Genomic DNA, 22,132 nt, shown 5'->3' on the forward strand with positions numbered 1-22,132 from the left:
ATTAAGCAGGAGCATTTTAAGGGACTGTACACTTACCTATGTAATATATTGATCCATTGTTACATCCCAGCAGAAGGAATGATCCAGCAGTGTCATAACTAGTTATAGGAACAACATCTTGAACCTGATGTAGTAAGAGTATTATCAGATGTTAGATAGTAAGTATAATTTCTGTTTTCTGGTCAATTTCCTCAAAACTTTGATTCTTCTGGTAAAGAGGCAACCAACATCCAATTTTAGTAGGGCTTAGGAAATAAACTTTCTATAGGTGCATGCATGCACACACATATACACAAACATGCTATAGAGGAGAACCCACCAATATACTTCCTTCAAAATATTTTTTTTAATTGTATTTCCCACAGCAGTACTTTCCTTTCTCAATTTCGATGGGTTGTCTCCTCTTTTTTTGCATGTGATCACTAGATCGCAGCCCACTGGAACTGAAAGGCCAAGTCTGACCAGCTCCCTCTCTTTTCCCCTTCTCATACAAGAGATTAAACGACCTGTCCAAAGTCACACAGTAAGCAAGTGATAGAATTAGAACTAGTAAACAAAGCAACTGATTTCCAGAAAGTACTTGGTCCCTTGATAATTTATTATTTATCTGAAAAGGTGGTATTCTCTATTTTTCATTCTCCTTATTAAAGATTACTTGTTTTCTAGGAAATGGCAAGGCAAATAAAGTCTCATATGCATTTATTTTTTTTAAAGTATAGGAATAAAAAAATTAGTTTTTCCAGGAAAATCAATCTAGCTTACAAATTAATACCTTCCCATATTTGCGCTAAAAGAAACAGAAAAGGGCTTGAGTTTTACCACAAAACAAAACAAAAAGCGAACAAACAAAAACCATAAAAAGTGTGGGCGTGCTGGCTCATGCCTCTAATCCCAGCACTTTGGGAGGCCGAAGCGGGCAGATCGCCAGAGGTCGGGAGTTCAAAATCAGCCTAGTTAACGTAGTGAAACCCCGTCTCTACTAAATATACAAAATTAGCTGGGTGTAGTGGCGCACGCCAGTAATCTCATCTACTCGGGAGGCTGAGGCAGAAGAATCACTCGAACCTGGGACGCAGAGGTTGTGGTGAGCCGGGAACATGCCACTGCAATCCAGCCTGGGCAACAGAGTGAGACTTGGTCTCCAAATTTAAAAAAAAAAGTGTTTGCTAGGATAGTTGCAATACTATTTTAGTAGAGTACTATCCTACTCTTCATCAAAATTAATCTTTCCTGTTTACAGCCAGGCCAGAGATGCCTATTAAGCTTCTTCATAGATGACACTTAAATGAATTATTAGACACCAAGTTTTGCTTCCAAGTCTAAAAAATTTCCAATAATTTAAAAGTTAAAAATGTTAAGGGACTTTTACTTTTCATATACTATATCTCGTTTTCATTTGAAAAGTTAAAATCTAAACATTATCTGCTTAACATTTAAATACTTTTTATGTACCACATATTATCCAAGAGAACAAACACTGAACTAGAGATAAGGGATGTGGGGTACCTCCTTGCTCTCTAGGAGCTGGTAAACTTGTGAGAAAGAAAAATAGCAGACAATTATAGTGTGTCAGGCACTAGAATAGACTAAATACAATCAGAGGAGAGAGGGGAAGAATTGCCATCTCAATGCTGGTGGGTGAAGAGCAAAGATCAAGGAAAGGTTCACAGAGGAAGTGAAGCTTGAACACTGAAGTCAACTATGAGTTAAGTAGGGCAAGGGGAAAGGGAATATCTGAAGAGCAAGTGAAAAAGCACAGAATCTAGTTTCATTCTAATTAAAAACAGGAATAACTAAAACTTGAAAATAATGCTTCCTCTAAGCTCTTCCTGATATAACCCTAATTTCTATATGTACCCTCTCAATGTCATGCAGTTATGAGTTACACTAGAAATATCTCAAAGAACTCAATTGTCATGCCCTATCCTGAGGTCAGGCTTTTAATTAAAGCCAACGCCAAAACATTTTATACCAGGGAAACATTAGGTACTTTTCAGTGATATCAGTAAAGATGTCTAAAGGATGGAGGGGAGACTGCTTTACACACCACTAACCAATTCTCTTACCCAAGTTAACTAAATCATTACTTAGCTCTAGCACTAAAGGAAAGGGCTTAAACTCCTACCCCAGAATCTTCATGGCAGGAAAATGGGGACAGATAAGGCCATGAGATTCTTCTCCCTTTGGATACTTTTTTTTTTTTCCTCCAATGAAAGAGCAGGAGGAGCCTAGCACTTCCCAAGGCACAAAGGCAAACATTTTAACCATTTATTCTCTGGGAGGACGGGCTCTAGGATTAAAGCCTTGCTACTTCATTTTCTGTAACCCTTAATCATGATCTGCTTTTCTTTCCATGTCTACCCTTCAATACAGCGAGAATAGAGAAAGCAGAGGATAAGCAGAATCACAGTGAGTTAGAACTGCTGAGTTCCCTCCTAGCACAAGCAAGGAAGCAGCCACTGTGTAGCCTCTTCTTTATCCTAACAACTTCATGGCAAGAATCCAAGAAACCATACTGATTAGTATGCATGGTTCAGTCATGTGGTCACAAATAAAATATGAAGCAGATTTTTCTCTTATAAGGTAGCACACAGTGATTACCACTAATCTCTACACGTAAATTTAAATGTTTTACAGTTTTAAAATACCACTCTATCTTCCCATGTAAGGCCCCTAGAATCTTTTAACTATAATCTCTATACCTGCAAACTCATCATTATTTTTTACAGGATATTTTAACCTTCATCCATTAATTTTTAAATAATCACTTATCTAAATTTACCATTGTATTTACCACTTTCCAATTTCCTAATCACTGCTTAATGCATTCCATTTCTTCCCCTTCAAATACAAACAACCTTCTTCTCAAAAGGCATTTTTCTTTAGTAGTCCTTTCATTGAGGGTTATGAGTGAGAAATTCTCTCCAGAAAAAAACCCTTCTCATTCAGGTAGTTTTGCTGTGTATAAAAACCTAGGTTGAAAGTTACTTTCTCTGCCATTTGGAGAATGCCCATAGTCTTCTCCTGGTGTCTACTAGTGGTGATGAGGAATCTGCTCAAAGTCTAATTACAGGCAAACTGTCACTATTCTGTGAATACTTTTTATCGTAATATATCTTTTATTACAGCACATTTAAACATTTAGGCTGCCAAGACTTGGTACATTTCTTTAATCAATAAATTCATGTCCTTTTTCATTTCTCCAAAAGGTTAGCCGCTGTTATCTTTTCCAATATAGCTCCTCTACTCTGTTCCTACATGAAATACTTTCTCACTTTTTCCTCCTTTTTCATATTTTCTATCTCGCTCTCTTGGCTTAACTGGAAATGATTTTCTCAGATGTGTCTGTCAATTTACTAATTTTCTTTTAGCTCTGCTTCTATTTAACCATTAAATAAATTTAAAAAAAAATTTTCAATGATCTTTTACATTTTAGTGTTTCATTTCCCTCCATTTTCTGATTTGTCCTATTCCTTCAATACAGCAGCTTTCTAATTGTTCCATTATTTCCAATTTGGGGACTGCAAATTTTTTATGTTTGATGACTTTTCATCATTTGTTTCCATGTGAAGTTTATAAGTTTTGGGAAGTTATTTTAGTAGAAATTACTCCTTCGACAGGATTCTTGTGTGCTCTCTTTCGTGAAAGTGTTCTAACTGGTGTCATGTCTGTATCTAGAAATGTAATTGGTTCTAAATCAGTTTCTCAAACTGGGGCTCTCATACAACAAAGGCAAGTCTTTGTGCTTCAATTCACTCCTAATTTGAATATGTTGCTTTCAATTTCTAATGGCTTACTCTTGCATCTCCATTTCCCATTCCAAGACACCAAACACACATCAAACTTTCTCGTTCCAAGACTATTGGGCAAACTTTTCCCAGTCTTCTCAGGGATTGAGAAACTTAAACCTTCAGAGTTTTGTAGGAGGCTCAATTTCTACTGTCCCATGAAATTATGCCGGCTTTTGCTAAAATCCCAGATCCCAGAGCCTTTACTTTGGTATGTGGTACGCAAATGTGTATAAACAAACTAGTCAATTAACATAATTTAATACATAGTATCAACAATATACCTTGTTTCAATATTTGTATCTAATATTTCTCTATATAAATTTAGAATGCCTACATCTAAGTAAGAATCTCGTATTTCTTACTATAAATTCTGTAAGTAAGCAAACAGACCATACTTAAGAAAGCAGTCAAGACATAATACTGAAAAGTCAATCCTCTCTCTCCCCAACAAAATGTGGGCCCAGGATTCCAATGCCTGCCTTATTCCTATTCCTAATATGCGGAGGTCTGTAAACCTATCACACACACACAAAAAGTTTGCTTCTAACATCAGTGCTACAGGTGCCTCACAACAGGAAAGAGAGAAGCTAAATTAAACACAACTCCCAAATTCTTGTCCAGTCTAGTCCATCAGACCACAGATATTCACTCTGAATTATTCTTCCCAGAACCAACATTTCCTCCCCAAACTCAGCCTCCACTGTGTACTTAGAGGCTAGGCTATCACTCAGATGGTACTATGGCTGAAGATCTCTATTTCTCAGAATACATATGAGTTATCTGATTCTTTAGGAAGTAAAGTACATAAGGCCTTTCCAGAGCTAACTTCCAAAGCTCTCTGCTTTGATATGAGAATGAAAGATGTATAATCCATATTTCCAATACAAATCTAAATTTAAAATATCAACTTGGGAAACAGTGCCTAAAAATTGCTCTTATGCTATGTAACAGCCTAGGCTACCTACTTGACAATACCAATTAATTCCTTATTAATCTTCTTTTGTAACATAATTTTGTGTGTGTAGGCGGGGGGGGCGGTGTGGAATTAAACAAAAAATAGAAACAAGAAACAGAAACATTTCTTTAATTTTTTTTTTTTACTTTTATAACATTTTCATTAACATTTTATTGAAACTGTCCTCATGATTTTGCAAAAAACATTTAAGATTACATACAAACCTGCTTCATCTGACTCAAATACTTAAAATTAACCTTGATTATGTAACTAAAGAACTACATGGGATCCCAGGCCTACTGCAAATATACTATTTATAATTTCTGCAGTATTTGACAATAGTCTTCAATGCCCTTCTCTTTACTCCTTCCTTACCCTTCTGTCACAGAGAAAGAAATGTCTCTACTCCCTGTGGAGTCAACCTTTCTAGCTGTGCTATAGATTCCACATACACTCTTGACTTTTATGGGACCAGAAATAATCTCCATTCTTTCAATCTTCAGGTCCTTCCGGCAACTCTTCTCTCTAGCTACAAGTATGCTCAAGCCTGTCCTAACCTAGAGGAAAAATAAAGCACCAAATATCTTTTCTTTCAAACCAGCATTGATCCTTAAGCCATCACTTTGATTCTCTGCTTTCCTTCACCACCAAACTTCTTGAAAGGTATTTGAATCTGCTGTCTCCTTTCTCTGATCTTTTACTTCCTCATTTCCTGCCATCTAGCTTTCTTCCACCAACACCTAACATATATATTTGAAAATGATATCTACTGCCAAAATTAATGTCATTTCTCAATCATGTCATGTTCTTTGGCTCTTCGTCGTCTATCCTGTCCCCTTAAATGCTAACGTTCCCCCAAAGTTCTAATTTGGACTTTGCTTTCTTTCTGTATACCCACTCAATGGGAAATCTTATCAATTTTTTTATCACATAAATATTATGGACTCTAAAGATTTCTCACCTTTCTTCTTTCCTAAATTCCAAAGGAGTACTTCCAACTATATACCTAACATCTACCTTGAATAACCATAGGAATCTCAAAGTAAACGTATTAATCAATTTAACCATTCTTCACTTGACCCACCAGCCTATCTGCTTCTCTTCCCACGTTTCCTATCAATTCAAAATACTACCAGCTACTGGATTGTCAAACTAGAAACCCAAAATTAGAAATACATTTCTCTTTCTTCAATTTCCCACATCAATCAGATAGCAGACCTGTCATTTTAGGAAGGTCTATGAAATATTTTTCAAATGTACTCATCTTTGCCACCTCGACTACCACTGCCATTAGCTGAAGTCCTCTGCTTCTCGATTGCTGTATTGCTGTAGTAGATTCCCTCCTGACCTCCAGTCCACCTTTCATTTTAGCAACCACTGTTATCTTTCTAAAACATGGATCTGCTTATGTCACTCCCTGCTTAAAGTCCTTAATTCTTCCTCTTTCCTTTAAGAATCAGGTATTCTGATTTAAAAAGGTAAGACCTTTTTAAAGTCTTACCTCTTTCTTACTCCTCTCAAGTACTTGAGAGTATTTAGCGTGCTATCATCTCTGAACAGATTATGGGTTTTCACACAGATCTGTGCTCCTGTTCAGGAAATAAAATTTGCCTGGACTACCATGCTCAAGGCATTGAACTTCGAACATTTAAAACAAATGGAGAAATGCCAAACCACAGTTTAAAAAACTCACTTATTTTCCAAAGTAACTTAAACTCTTGAAAATATGCTCAAATATGCATCTAGTAAAAAAATTGACCACTACATTCATTCAATATTTGTATAATCGAAACCAGAAACAATATGAATTCTACAAGGAAAAAAAAATACATAATCAGCATACGTTTCAGAAATATTTTAACTTCTGTAATATGCTTTAGTTAAAACTAACCTGCCAGTGCTGAGTGACAGCATTCCACACTCCCACTTTCCCTGTATGACTCGTGGCCACCAACTGGTTACCAATAAAGAAGAGAGCATCTACAGGAACACCCAGGCTGAACACTCCTTAAATGACAATAAAAAATAAAAAGGTTAATCAGTCACCATTTTTATAATTAATCAAAACCTGGATTAAAAACATCTTAAAGGTGACAATTTAAACCTATTCTCATTACTATAAACTATGTGCTATACGTGTTTGGGGACCAGAAATAAGAAACTCACAAGCTCTTAAGCAGCTTACAGAACTACTAAAGCAAGGAAGAATCTGCTCCAAGCCATCTCACACTGCTCTAACACCTTATCCTGAAACTTGGTTTCTAACTTCAGCTGATCATCAAAATAACCTGATTGACAGATTTAAAATAAACAAAACAAAACAAAAAGGATCCTGGGATCCATGCCAGACTCACTAAATCAGAAAACCTACTGTATTGTTACAAAATCCATAGGCGAGTTAGATGTAGCTTGTCCACAGACCTGATATTTAGGAACTAGTGATCTGAACACACAGACTTGGCAACCTCAACTATCCACAATGTGTCTAAATTCTGGAAATAAGTAAAAAGGAGAAAAAAGCAGCAAGAAGTCACACAATACTAAAAACAAACATCCGGGCCTTTTACTCAGAGCTTATTTTAAACTCCATGTTTTCCAGCACTGCAATCTCAATTTAATTAATTCAAAAGACACTACATTAGGCTTTAGGATTAAAAAACACAAGACGAGATGTTACTAAGAACTTACACTTTAGTAGAGAAAAAACTGCAACCAATTATAATTTGATATAACAATAACAGAAGGATGCACAGGGTACAATAGTATCTATGGGGTAAAAGAGGGCATGTAAAGGTGGTTGAAAATAAATCTTAGAAAAGAAGCCATCTCAGTTGGAGTTTTTAAAGGTTAATAGGAGTCCATCTAATTGGGAGACTGAATAATGGCAAGCTCAGGGAATCTGAGCAAACAGAAGGTAAGTGTAGGTGAGCGAGGTTGTAATGAGCACATATCACACATCAACAGCAAAAGACCCAACAATGCCTAAGCAGAGAATTCTAGGCTCACCTTGGTATGGCATATGGCCTTATACAGTTGTCTCTCTTTAGCAGAGTACTGCACTAGGAGTCAGGAGAACCTGGGTTGGGATCCTGGCTCTCAGATTACCTTTGTTTGCCACTTTTTTGGTTCTTATCTCAACTACAAAACAGGGTCTAAGCTAAATGTTTCAATGATCACTTGAGCTTAAAAATGTTATAAATGGCCAGGCACGATGGCTCACGTCTGTAATCCCAGCACTTTGGGAGGCCAGGGAGGGTGGATCACTTGAGGTCAGGAGTTCAAGACCAGCCTGGGCAACATAGTGAAACTCTATCTCTACCAAAAATACAAAAATTAGCTGGGTATGGTAGCACACGCCTGTAATCCCAGCTACTGGGGAGGCTATGGCAGGAGAATCATTTGCACCCAGAGGCAGAGGTTACAGTGAGCTGAGACCACACCAGTGCACTCCAGCCTGGGTGACAGAGCAACTCGGAAAAAAAAAAAAGTTATAATCCAATTCTAGCATTTAAACAGCATTATCTTTTATTTGAAAAACACTTTATGGGAAATATATTTTTTATCTAATAATGCTGGGAAATAAGTCTCACCTGTAAAATACTCTTTTATATAGATCTTTGGCTGCTTCAAGTATCAGTTTATTTATTTTTAAAAAGTACCTGTGCCAATACAAACAACTTCGTCAGCATTTAGCTGAGAAAAAAATGCATGAAACCTTGAAGCACTCATGGGAAAAACAAAGCAACTGAATGCAATTATAACATGCTTTAAAAGCATAAGCCAGAAAGATTACTGATTTCTTTTGAATCTTATACTGGTGCTAGGTATTCTCTTTGTGTTCAGAACTGTATGATACAGAAGACTAGTGACAAATAACACCTTGAAAACTTTTAATCAGTCTTGTAAAAGCAAGGCATCTAGCAAGAAGATGATACATGACAAAAAGAAACCAAAACAAAAAACTTGCTAAGTATTGCCAGAAATCTCTTTTATATAAACATTTTAATTATATGTATAAAATCCATATTTACACAAGCATGCACATGAAACACATTATCTCAGCCCAAAAAGCTAGAACAAAATAAAGTACAACACACACACACACACACAAAGCTAAGTCCTTTGCCCAGAATTGGTTAAGAAATGAACCTGCCACTTCAAAGCATAAAGTCATCAGTTCACATTGTATATACAATTTTAGGGATTCTACATAATAGTACTTTACTGATGATAACAAACAATGTGAACATGTTTTAGAACATGTGAAGCCAACTATATTCAGTATCATGGGCTATGTGAAAGGCAGAAATGAAAACAGGAAACCCAACTAACATTGATTACTCCAGAGAAGGATGAGGTTCTGGGAAATCAAGAAAGACACTCTGAATGGTCTCACGAAATTTAAAATGTCACTCCCGCTTAGGCTCAACAATCCTGAGCACCAGTGACAGGGAAGACAACAGTATAAATAATGACCAGTTCCTGTTTAAGGGGCCCTCTTAGTAAAATATTGCTTATAGCGGCAACCCAGTAACTCTGTCTTATCTAAGTTATAATGAAGGGAGTTCAGCCTCTGGGAGAGCCCTATCACGGATATACCAACTCTAACAATTTTCTTTGGATAGTGTTGTCATGTTCTGAAGAACATCTGTTAACAACAAATGGCTTCTTTTACAGGGCATGAACAAATTACTACTGTACCAGCTCATAACATAGCTACCTATCACATTAGCCTTTGAACACCAAGCAAGTAATAAAATTTCCTTCACTTATTAGTATGTTACGAATAGCTACTTGAAAAAGAAATCACAACTGGTTTACCTTCTGTTTAGTTACCAATGTATTATAATTTCAAAATTGTTTATGTTACATTTCTTTTCTCTTAAAGTTGTTTGGGAAGACTTAAGCTGTCGACCATGATAGAATAAATGGCACCCGATTATTCTCCACTTCAAAACAGCAATAAGAACAACAAAAAAAAATGGACAAAATACATGAAACAATTGTTTTTAGGTTTGGACAACAGGCAGCAGGGGACCTGAGAGACGGAAACACACTGACAAGCCCCCACATTACCCCCGGCTTTCTGCATAAGAGTACTTTCTATCACAGCATAGCAAGGTGAGACCCAAGTGATATGGTTTGGTTCTGTGCCCCACCCAAATCTCATCTTGTAGCTCCCATAATTCCCAGGTGTTGTGAGAGGAACCTCATGGGAAATGACTGAATCATGGGGACGGGTCTTTCCTGTGTCATTCTTGTGATAGGGAATGGATTGTCTCATAAGATCTGGTTTTAAAAACAGGAGTTTCTCTGCACAAGCTCTCTTTGCCTGCTGCCATCCACGTAAGATGTGACTTGCTCCTCCTTGCCTTCTGCCATGATTGTGAGGCCTCCCCAGCCTGTGGAACTGTAAGTCCAATTAAACCTCTTTCTTTTGTGAATTTCCCAGTCTCGGGTGTCTTTATCAGCAGTGTGAAAATGGACTAATACACCAAATAAAGAGAGATGATTTCCCTGAACTGAGGAGGCGAAGAACTTGAGGCTAGAATTTGTAGGTACAGCACAAGAAGGAAGGGAACCGTGCCACAGTGGGGAAGGGGTGGCATAAAAGTTGCGTTAAGTGTTTTCCTAAGACCCTGGCTAAGGCCAAACTGCACCTGGGCAGGGCAAGAATCTCCAAGGAAAGAAAGGCTGCTGGCCAGGTGCGGTGGCTCACACCTGTAATCTCAGCACTTTGGGAGGCCGAGGCAGGCGGATTACGAGGTCAAGAGATCGAGACCATCCAGTCAACATGGTGAAACCTGCCTCTACTAAAAATACAGAAATTAGCTGGGTGTGGTGGCACACGCCTGTAGTCTCAGCTACTTGGGAGGGAGGCTGAGACAGGAGAATCCCTTCAACCTGGGAGGCAGAGGTTGCAGTAAGCCAAGATCGCGCCACTGCACTCCAGCCTGGCAACAGAGCGAGACTCTGAGAAAAAAAAAAAAAGAAGAAGGAAGAAAGAAAAGAAAAGAAAGCAAAAAAGAAAAGAAAAGAAAAGAAAAGAAAAAAGAAAAGAAGGCAGGCAGGCAGCTTTAGGACTAAGAGGTAACTGGAGATATCAGATACCAGAGATCATATACGTGGGTAGATCGAGTAGTTCCAAATCAATACAAGTAGAGAGTTCTTGCTGAGCTCCTCGGGCATTCAGTTAAATAAGATTCCAGAAAAGCAACATCTTAAAAATAAGGACTACACCCTTGAAAAGGAGCCCTGCCCTAAAATTAAAAATAAAGCTAGAAGAGGCTACCTACCCCTAACAAAGTACTGAAACAAGCCTAACAGGTTCAAGATCCTTCAGTAATTTAATTGCCTGCCAGAACAAAGCTCACAACTTTTAAAGGAAGGCAACATGATTCATAACCCTACAAAATGTATCACACACACGCGTACAGCACATAATCAAAACTCTCTAGACATGTGAAACAGAAAAATGTGACCCAAAATAAAAACATGATAACCAGATATTGATATTAGCAGACAAAAACTTTAATGACTTAAACATCTATTATAAATACTAAAAAGTGAACATAATGAACAAAAAGAAATCTTAGCAGAAGAAACAAACTAGAAAATGGAATCAAAAAATAATGCTAGAGCGAAAAAGTCCAACATTCCAAATGAAAATTCACTAGATGAACTTAACTGCAGATTGAATACTGCAGAAGTATAAAAGACATTAAAGGTAGATCAATAAAAGATACCTAAACTGAAGAACGGAGAAGAAAAAAATGAAATAAAAAATCAGGGCTCCCACAACCTCAGGTTAATAAAGTGATCTAGAAAGCTCAAAAGGAGGAAGAGGGAGGGAGCAAGGGAGAGATGGAGAAAAGCAGAAGGAGGACAGGTACAGGCCTCCCTCAACTGTGTCAACCAAAAATGTCTCTAGACATTTCCAAATGTCCCTTGGTGGATAAGATTTCCTTTGTTGTGAAACATAAATCTAGAATATGTAAAAAAAAATTACAAATAAGTAACAGGATGACAACCTCATCAAAAAGGGGGCAAATGATTTAGAGACACTTCTCAAAATATACAAATGGTCATTAAGTACAGGAAAAGATGCTCAGTATTATTAATTATCAGAAAAATGCAGTTAAAGCCACAATTAAAAGCACTGAACCATTAAAATCCACAGTAATGGCTCAAATTAAAAAGACCGACAATACTAAGTGTTGATTAGCATGTGGAGCAGCTGCAACTCTCACACACTGCAAGTAAAAATGTAAAAAGGTACTTTTGGAAAACAGTTTGGCAGTTTTTTGTAACCTTAAACATTGACTTTCCACATGACTAAGAAATTCCACTCCTATATATTTGCCTTAAGAAAGGATATTTCCACAGAAAGACTTCTACTTGAATGTTAACTGCAGCATTATTCGTAATATCTCCAAATTGGAAATAAGCCAAGTGTCTATCAACAGGTGAATGGATAAACAAATCTGCCATATTATTTCAATGGAATACTACTCAGCAATAAAAAGGAACAGACAATTGATACATGCAACAACATGGATGAATTTCAAAAGCATTAAGTTTAATAAAAAGCCAGGCACAAAAGAATACATACTATATAATTCTACTCCTGAAATTCTAGGTAAAGGAAATCTAATCTATGGTGACAAAAAGCCTAAACTGCATAAACAATGCAGCTTATGTTGAACACTTTCTTTCCTTCTGGGAATCTGGAATCTCGGTACATACTAGGCAAAGGATGCTGACATAACTGGCCTCTGGTAATGATCTGGAAAACTAAGTTTCTAGTAAGTTTCCCTGACAGATATTTCACAAGTATTGTCACAATTTGTTGTTGTAGGAATTAAGCACATCCTGAGAGACTCCACTAGAAGAGAACTCTTAGAAGCTTGCTCCTGGTTTCCTTCAGACTTTGACCCATGTGTCTTTTGTTGTTGTTGATTCTGCTTTGTATGCTTTCATTGTAATAAATCATAGCTCTAAGAACCTCTATACGCTGAGTCCTGTGAGTCCTCCTAGCAAATCACTGAATCCAGGAGTGGTCTTACAACTCTTAACACAGATATAAAATTCTGCAGTTCAGTTAAGGGGTCCAGATTAGATATATAAACCTGCAAGCCATCAGCATATAGAAAGCATTCACAAAGGCTTTAAGATCACGAACAGAATGAATACAAAAGATGGAGTCCAAGGACTGGACCCTGAGGTACACCAATATTGTGTGGTCAGGCAAATAAGGAAGAACTATCAAAAGGAACTAAGAAGAAACACAGAACTAGGATGAAAATCAGTACAACAAGGTGTCCTGGAAGGCAAAAGAAGAAAGTCTTCAAAGGCAAAGGCGTAATTAAGCAATATAAAACACACCAGATGACAGTTCTAGTAAGAGAAAGACTAGAATTTGATCATGGGATTTAGCAGAACAGAGATCATGGGTGACACTATCAATAGTTTTATGGATTGGTTGAGGGGAAAAGCACAATCAGAGCAAGTCTGAGAGAGAAGATGACATGGAAACAGTAAGATGAGATAACTACTCTCTCTCTACTGGTGCCTTGATACTGGCCTACTCACAGCCTTTAGAACTGTGACAAATAGATTTATAGAATAGATCTATAAGCCACCAAGAATATGTTTTTGTGACAGCAGCCCAAATGGATTAAGGCCCACTAGCTTTAAGAGAAGCAAAAAAAAAAAAAAAAAAAAAAAGGAGGAAATTTTAGAAGAGAATGTAGGGTAGTCTTTGTTATTGCTTTTAAGGCTGAATTACTGCACGAATGTATGCTGATGAAAATGATGCCACAGAGTGGGAAATTTTTATTGATTTAGGAGAGAGGGGGAATTGCAATGTACTCGAGGAGTGAGGGAAAACAGCATCTAGTAGATAACTGGAGAAACTGGCCCTAGGTAAGAGCAGAGAAAATTTAATCACAGTAACAACAGAAACAATGGAGAATATCAGAACTGATACACAGAGATGGGCACATGTGATGATAACAACTCAGGGAAAATTTCTCCTGGCTTTCTCTATCCTCTCAATGAGAATGACAGAGGTGTTGTAAGTTCATGGAGAAAGAAAAAAGTATGAAGTATCACCCAGGAGAGTAACAGAGAGAACCAAAAAGGATTATACAGTAGGATTGCTGGGTAGCTTTAAACGCCCACTGGAGATAGAGGTCAGGAATTGAGACAGCATTGGTGTGTGTGTGCATGTGTGGACATGTGCACGCGCATTTCTTTTTCCCAGCCATAATCAGCCATAGAGATGGAGAGACCCAAGAAACTCGAGGCTCTATGCTAAAGAGTGATTATAAGGACAGACTCCACATCTGACAAAAAGGGGAAGTGACCAATGAAGAGAATCCAGTGGGGTTGAAAAATTCAATCAGGGAACTGGAGCTAATAACTTCAAAGGAATGAAGGATAGTAACCCAGAGGGCAGCTGAAGGCTATGTTAAGTTTAAGTCTAGAAGGCATGAATCCAAAACCAGATGGGAGAGAAGGAAGGTTGGGAAAGAAGGAAAGGACAATGGTCTAGAACAGTGGTTTTCAAAGTGTGGTCTGGGAAACATGGTTACCTAAGACCCTTACCAGAAGTCTGAGAGGAAAAGACTATTTTCATGGTAACACGAAAAAAAATTTGCCTTTAAAAAATTTTTATTCTCTAAGAGTATACAGAGGAGTTTTCCAGAGGCTACATGACACGTGATGAGGTCACGATTAAGACAGCTAATAGAATCTGCATATATATTTTTATTTTTTCTATAATTATCTCTAGTGGTGGGCTTACAGTATAACTAAACTTCCCAAGATTAACATAGTTTGTTCTAAATACTTCTAGTGTGCTCTTATTAGCTATCTTCAGTTAATATCTGCTATGATCTCTGCAACCTCATTATTGTCCAATAAATTATTTTGAAATCCAAGTTTTCATGCACCTACAAAGTAGTACAAGAAATAAGTAAATACTGCTATGTTGTTCTGCAATATTAGTATTAAAGATGTTTTGAAAGTTTTCTAAATTTTTATATTTTACCAAAAACTATTAAAAATTTTTTGTTCCACAATTTTAAAAAATATATTCTTACATGTAGTGATGGATCACTGGCTTTAAAAAGGAAAATTAGAACACTTGCCTGCTCAATCCATAGGTGCACCACCTAAGTCTAAAGATGCTGACAAAGAAAAATCAGAATTCTGTGACTCATAAAAGGAAAGACTCAAACAATTGAGCAAAACTATAATTTTTTTTTTTTTTTTGAGATGGAGTGCCATTCTGTCACCCAAGCTGGAGTGCAATGGTGTGATCTTGGCTCACTGCAACCTCCGCCTCCTGGATTCCAGCGATTCTCCTGCCTCAGCCTCCTGAGTAGCTGGGATTACAGGTGCATGGCACCACGCCCGGCTAATTTTTGTATTTTTAGTAAAGATGGGGTTTCACCATGTTGGTCAGGCTGGTCTCGAACTTCTGACCTCGTGATCCACCCACCTCAGCCTCCCAAAGTGCTGGGATTACAGGCATCAGCTGCCATGCCCAGCCAATAAAAATTTTAAAATAACAAAAACTATTTTTCCCTCAAACTTTATAGATATTAGCAATTTAACGTTATTGCGCTTTACATAGCAAAACACTTTTGAATAGTATCATGTCAGTTGTAGATTCACTGAGACTGAATACTCAAGAGTTTAAAGAAAAACAAATTGGCCAGGCACAGTGACTCACGCCTGTAATCCCAGCACTTTGGAAAGCCAAGGTAGGAGGATCACTAAAGCTTAAGAATTCGAGACCTGGGCAACATAATGAGACCCCATTTACACAATGATTAAAAAATAATAGCCAGGCGTGGTGGTGTCTGCCTATAGTTCTAGCTACTAAGGAGACTGAGGTGTGAGGACTGCTTCAGTGCTTGAGTCCAGGAGGTTGAGGCTGCAGTGAGCTAGGATCACTTCACTGCACTCCAGCCTGTGTAACAGAACAAGACCCTGTCTCAGAAAAAAAAAAGGAAAGAAAAGAAGAAAAGGAAATTAAGTATTTTAAATAAAGATGTAAAAAACTCATTTAATCCAGAAATTGTTTGGTATAGACCTTCAAACTAGAAATGAAAAAGCTAATGAAGGATCTCAAAGGTAAGTTAAGACATCACAGTGGCTAGAGAAATATACTCAATTGCTAAGAGACTAATAAAGCCTTGAACAGATGACAACGCTGAATGCCTGCTAGATGAAAAGTCCATGAAGAAATAACATGTTAACTTTTCAATAATACAGTAACTCTTCAATCTAAAAATCTGGCAGAGAGTCAATCTCTTGTCTGTAGAATTGTATTTTTGTCTTGCAAACAGATGAACATATAGATGTGGCTAGACCTGAGATTTTACTCGTATCCAGCTGGTATTAGCTGCACCAGGTGTTTTACTTGTATCCATCTGGTATTAGCTTCAACTGATCATTAAAAATCCTTTATGTGAATGCACAGCTACAAACACAGGAAGTGCTGAAATAGTCAAAGTGGGTATTTCATGGCTTATTCGAGAACATCTTTGGTGATATTTACACCGATGATGCAAAGCAATGTTTGGTAAAAACAGCAGGTACCTTACTTAGCACAAACCAGGACAGTGGCACTAAACTTTACTAGTGACCACTGCATTCTTCTCTGCCATTGGCTTTCAAGAATACAAAAGGCCAAATCAAAGATTTAAAGATTAAAGATTAAAGATTTGGCCTTTTATGTTCTTGAAAGTCTGTGACAGAGAATGTAATGGTCACTAATAACTAAAGAATGTCCTTGATAAAGCAGTAAAAATGTGTATTGACTAAAACTTAATTTCAACTATATATCTTAATATTCTGTATGACTAAGTGCTATGGCTATGTCAAGGAAAAAGCACCTTCACAATTGCTGGAGCAAAGAGCTACACACGCTGCTCTGTTCATTAAGTACCATTTTAATTTGAGATGACTATGGTTATTCAGAGTTGGGTGGCTGGCAGAATTATCCTCAAAAAATAAACAAAGTAAGCCTATTATTTAAAGGAAAACAACTGATGTTATTTGTTGCCAATGATAAAAATTCAACGTTTCAAGTGAAAATCTGCAGTTTGGAAAACTTTTATCTGCCACAGTGAGTGTGACAACTCCCTAACACGTAGTCAGCAGGGACACTAATGAATACAATTTTTTTCATATTATACAATGAAAGGTATCAACATTTGGAAGATCTACATAACTCAGCAAACCAGCAATTTCCAAATGCCCAACACATTATAAAATCATGTATGGTAAAAGATTCACTCAAAGTACAAAATAGTCTGATGGATTTTAATTTAACAAAATATGAAAAGTTCACTGATATGATTTCAGAGTTTTGATAATCAAAGAAGACTATGCACAATTTTCTGAAAAGACTAAAAAAAAGTTTTTTCCAACTACATATCTGTGTAAGCTCAAGTTTTCTTCATATACTTCAATCAAAACAATGTATCACAGCAGATTGAATGCAGAAATAGATATCACAATTAAAAAAGAGATTTACAAAACTATAAACCCATGCCATTCTTCTTACACATTTTTGGAAAATTTGGTTATTTCTCATTAAAAAAGTTACTTAAGTTATGCAATGGATTATTATAGCTATACTAACATTTGTAAAAATTTCCATTTTAATTTCTAATACAGTAAATACTGACAGAAAATAACCTACACAAAGGCCGGGCACAGTGGCTCACGCCTGTAATTCCAGCACTTTGGGAGGCCGAGGTGGGTGGATCACAAGGTCAGGAAATCAAGACCATCCTGGCTAACACGGTGAAACCCTGTCTCTACTAAAAACACAAAAAAATTAGCTGGGCGTGGTGGTGCGTGTCTGTAGTCCCAGCTACTCAGGAGGCTGAGACACGAGAATTGCCTGAACCCAGGAGGCAGACGTTGCAGTGAGGTGAGATCATGCCATTGCACTACAGCCTGGGCAGCAGAGCAAGACTCAGTCTCAAAAGAAAAAAAAAAAAAGGAAAAAAAAAAAGAAAATAACCCATACAAACAAAGACCTGGTACTGAGTAACTTTTTAAGATTAAGGGGTTCTGAAACCAAAAAGTCTGGGAATGTCTAGTCTAGAAGCAACAACAATGAGGAGCAAGAAAGTAACTTACCCCACATTCAGGTTCAGTGGTTTGAGAGGGGTGGAGAGAAAACAGCGAAAACAGCCACCACTAAGTGGGATTCAGGAAAAGCAATATTCTCATAGAGCAGCCAGGTTTCACTTAAAGTGGTGAAAAGATGCTCCCCATGTCTTTTCTAAAACATCATTTTTCCTTCATTATCAGATCTTTCCTCCCACAGTAAATACTGTGGCAGCTCTAGCTAAGTGATAGTCCAGGTTAATTTCCATATTCAGTGTCAATCTCTTTTATAAACTTCAAAATATTAATATCATCAAATTACAACATAAACAAGATTCTTCCTACCAATTTCACTTCCACTTCCCCCATCTTGAACACTCCACAAGATGATGCTACTCTCTGAGGCAACAGCAACCATTTTGTCTTTGTCTCCATGTGGCCCTCCAACCACCTTTGCATTTAAAGCTACTCGTTCGATAGTCCAATCCAAATATGGGCTCGTAAACACTTGCTGCCATCCTGAAGATTCTTTGATTCTGTTAAGGAAGAACAGGCACATAAGGTAGACTCGGCAGCAATTAAGCAAACAGAATACACATCAACGCACCAAAAACAAAAAACAATGACAAAAAACAAAACAAAAAACAAAAAAACACTAACTAGTTACCCATCCACCTTCCTATAACAAATAAAATTTTGTTGATATATATCGCCTATGAAGCCACAATATTATCCTTGGGGTATTTTATACCTGCATACATAGGACATATAATGACTTGAAAGAGACTACAGTTCTATATTTCTCCAAAGAATAATTTAGTAAGTCTTCCAAATTTTAAAAAATTTCAAAAACTTTTAAAAAAGATGGTTTTATCTTTCATGTTTCTCTACACATACACATACATACACACACAAATGCACACACACACAAATGATACTGTCATCTTCTGTGAGTACGAACAATCAGCAAAAATCTGAATTTCAGAATGATTATACCTTTCAGTTATTAATCAGCTTTTCAGTGTTTATTAACTGAAACAACACACACTGAATCTCTTGCTTTTTGTACTTCAGATGGACAGTCTATCCAGAAACACTAAGATAAGTGAGTATATCACATGCATTCCAATACCTTAGCACTATTATATAAAAAACGAGAGGGTGCAGAATATCTTCTGAAGACTAGTTTTTAAAGGTCTAAATGCAAAACTGTATGAACTATTGATTACCCAAATGTCAAAGTTAGTGTATTATTTAATACCTAATTTCTCTAATAAATATTCCTGTCAGTTTTTAATAATTTTTTCTGCCCTATATGAATTTAGGTTTTAAAGACATGTCTTCTATGTGATTATATGTATAGCAGCCTTCATACATTTAGTGCTTTAGCAGTTACGTAATCATAATAATGAATGAGTTGAACTATGAAGTATCTATTTTTAAACTAAACAAATGATGCAAATATAACTATAAAGTTTCCCTTTTGTCTTACCAAAGAGAATAAATATGGATGAAAGAAAAGAAGTGTTCTTTTGCAAACTACCTGACATTCACTGCAAAAAGCAAACTTAGGTATTCATAAATGATAGTCACCTAAGGGCCTAAATGAAAACACATCAACTTCATTTTCCCTTAAATATGTATGCCAAGTAATACAACTATAATTCATAAGACTATACAATTGAGTCTATTAATTTGAAGAATTAATGATTTCCTTAAACTTCAAAGCAACAGAGAAAAATGTATTAATTTCTCCTAAGCATTGTATAATTTGTAACCACCCTCTTCAGCCACCAGATGGGATTCATTTGTTAAGATAAACAAATGAAAATACTTAAATAACCTAATAAACACTAAAATTTGCTGACATTCTCTTATCCCTTTACTTTCTTAATGAACTTGCTTTCATTTTACTCTAAGGAATCACCCCAAATTCTTTCTTGTGAGAGATCCAAGAACCCTTTTTTGGGGTCTGGATGAGAACCCTTTCCAGTAACATCTTCCTGGGAAACTATGAAATGAGAGTGGAGAGACCCCTGACCCAAAGGAAATAGACTGCAGCACCAATTAGCTGAAACTTTGGAGTCAAGAACACTTTTCTTTTGAGATTTTGCAGCTTTTAACAATTGAGTAAAGTATACTCTTATAAACAAAATTTGGAGCATATTTCTTTCTCTCTACCTGATCTCTCCAGAATTTGGAAACTATTTGTGAGTATTCTTAACTTATGGCGATATATAACTGCAATAAGAGTCTGTTTTCTTTTGTAACAGGAGACAATTGGAGAAACTGGTTATTTTACCAAGGCTTTGACTGGAATACCATGCTTTCAGATATCGACTTGTTCAAGGAACCAAATTTGACTTAGAGAGCTGATAAAAGCCCCTTGGGAAAACTGGCCACATATCTTGTCTACATGGTCCTTGTACAAGGTTCCTGACCTGTCTGGGATAAGTAAAGAAAGTCACTTTCTGACAGGCCCAGAAGCCCCAAGTTATCATGAAACTTCAAAAGGAAAGAAACTTATCCGACTCATACAGGTGTTTGCGGGCAATGATAAATCCATGGCAAGGCTCAAGGCTTTAAGAAGTCTAATTTGAGATTCTTTATGGATCAAAGTTTCATCAAAGTCAATTTAAAAAGAGCCTATATAGGAACTAATCATTCTTGCTGCACTTTATACAAATAATCAGGCCAAGTATAATAAGACTAAAGCTTATCTTGCAAACAAATCAGTCCTACCATGATTTGTCTTTAGTAAAAATGAAAGACTGAAGAGAGAAAAATTGTTTCAAAAATTATGGTATACCTTTTATTAGATTTGTCTCATCAGTAGTTTTTGAGTTTTTTCTGCAATTTGGACTCACCCTGCTTATTCTTGTGGACCAAGCAGTGATCTGTGGCTGCTGTTCAGAAGAAACAAGAAGCGCGGGTAACACAAAAATCTGGATCAGTATTCTAATTGTGGGCATGTATTGGAATTGGCTAGCATATCAGCTTGGTTCCAAGTCCGTATCAGCTTGGTTGCAACAACTTCCCAGTTCATGAAAAGCCTTCTTTTATTTAGTTTACTTGGGATAATTTTACTTTTTTTGCCTTGTTACTGTAGAATATATTGCTGTTGTTCTCTTTGTGTAGGAATGAAAGATAAGCTTACTCAGTGCTTTCTTAACTTGAACACTTATTAATTTTCCAGTCATCACTTTTTGTCAGAAATCAGAGTTCTCACTATACTGACAGTTTCTGACTGAGCATTCCTCTACTGTGAATGCAGAAGACCCTAATAGGCAGAAATATCATCATCCCTATTCAGACTGCAGAAGTTATAGAAGATGAATCTTTTCCCTCTGCAACCCTTAGGATTAAGAGTACCCTTGTAAAACGGAAGGGGAAAATATGTCAGAGGCGTTCAAACCAGAGTTGAATAGAGACTGGGTAAAATAAGGCTGAGACCTGCTGGGCTGCATTGCCAGGAGGTTAGCATTCTTAGTCACAGAGTAACAAAGGAGGTTAGCACAAGGTACAGGTCACAAAGATCCTGCTGACAAAACAGGATGGACTAAAGAAGCCACCCAAAACTGAAACCAAGATGGCAACAAAAGTGACCTCTGGTCGTCCTCACTGCTCATTATACGCTAATTATAATGCATTATAATGCTAAAAGACACTCCCACCAGTCCCATGATAGTTTACAAATGACATCTAGTGTCTGGAAGTTATCCCATATGGTCTAAAAAGGGGAGGAACATTCAGTTCTGGGAATTGCCTGCTCCTTTCAGAAACACTCATGAATAATCCACCCCTTATTTAGTATATAATCAAGAAATAACTGTAAGTATACTCAGTCAAGCAGCCCTCAGGGCCACTCTGGCTCTGGAGTAGCCATTCTTTCATTCCTTTACTTTAATAAACTTGGATTCACTTAAAAAAAAGAAAAAAAAACTACATAATCTCATCTTTTACAGAGATATTACTTCTTCTAAGTTGTTTTTCTCTATAGTAATTAGGGTATTACACAATAAAGAGATGTCAAAAAAGGGTAAAAGAATCAGGACAGCATATTTAAAAATGACTATAACAACTACAGAATTTAACTCTTAATAAGATATGTGAATTTACTTGTTTTTTAAAAAATTACAAAGAAGGTACATATTTGCTCTATAATTTTCCATACAAGTAATCCATTTAAAATATGTAGAACAAGACCAGGCACAGTGGCTCAAGCCTGGAATCCCAGCACTTTGGAAGG

At 36.8% G+C, this 22,132-nt stretch overlaps 1 protein-coding gene across 1 annotated transcript in view; it reads right to left on the minus strand.

The window, feature by feature from the left end:
* KCTD3 (potassium channel tetramerization domain containing 3) overlaps positions 1–22,132 on the minus strand; it is a 76,425-nt gene that overhangs the window by 28,088 nt on the left and 26,205 nt on the right. The window contains exons 9-11 of the mRNA XM_011987402.1: positions 18,229–18,419; positions 6,638–6,753; positions 31–124 (exon numbers count right to left, since the gene is read on the minus strand). Of these exons, the coding sequence (XP_011842792.1) occupies positions 31–124; positions 6,638–6,753; positions 18,229–18,419 (401 nt within the window). The remainder of the gene's footprint in view (positions 1–30; positions 125–6,637; positions 6,754–18,228; positions 18,420–22,132) is intronic.

Source organism: Mandrillus leucophaeus, unplaced genomic scaffold (assembly GCF_000951045.1).
Source record: "Mandrillus leucophaeus isolate KB7577 unplaced genomic scaffold, Mleu.le_1.0 Scaffold309, whole genome shotgun sequence".
NCBI classification, from domain to species: domain Eukaryota; kingdom Metazoa; phylum Chordata; class Mammalia; order Primates; family Cercopithecidae; genus Mandrillus; species Mandrillus leucophaeus.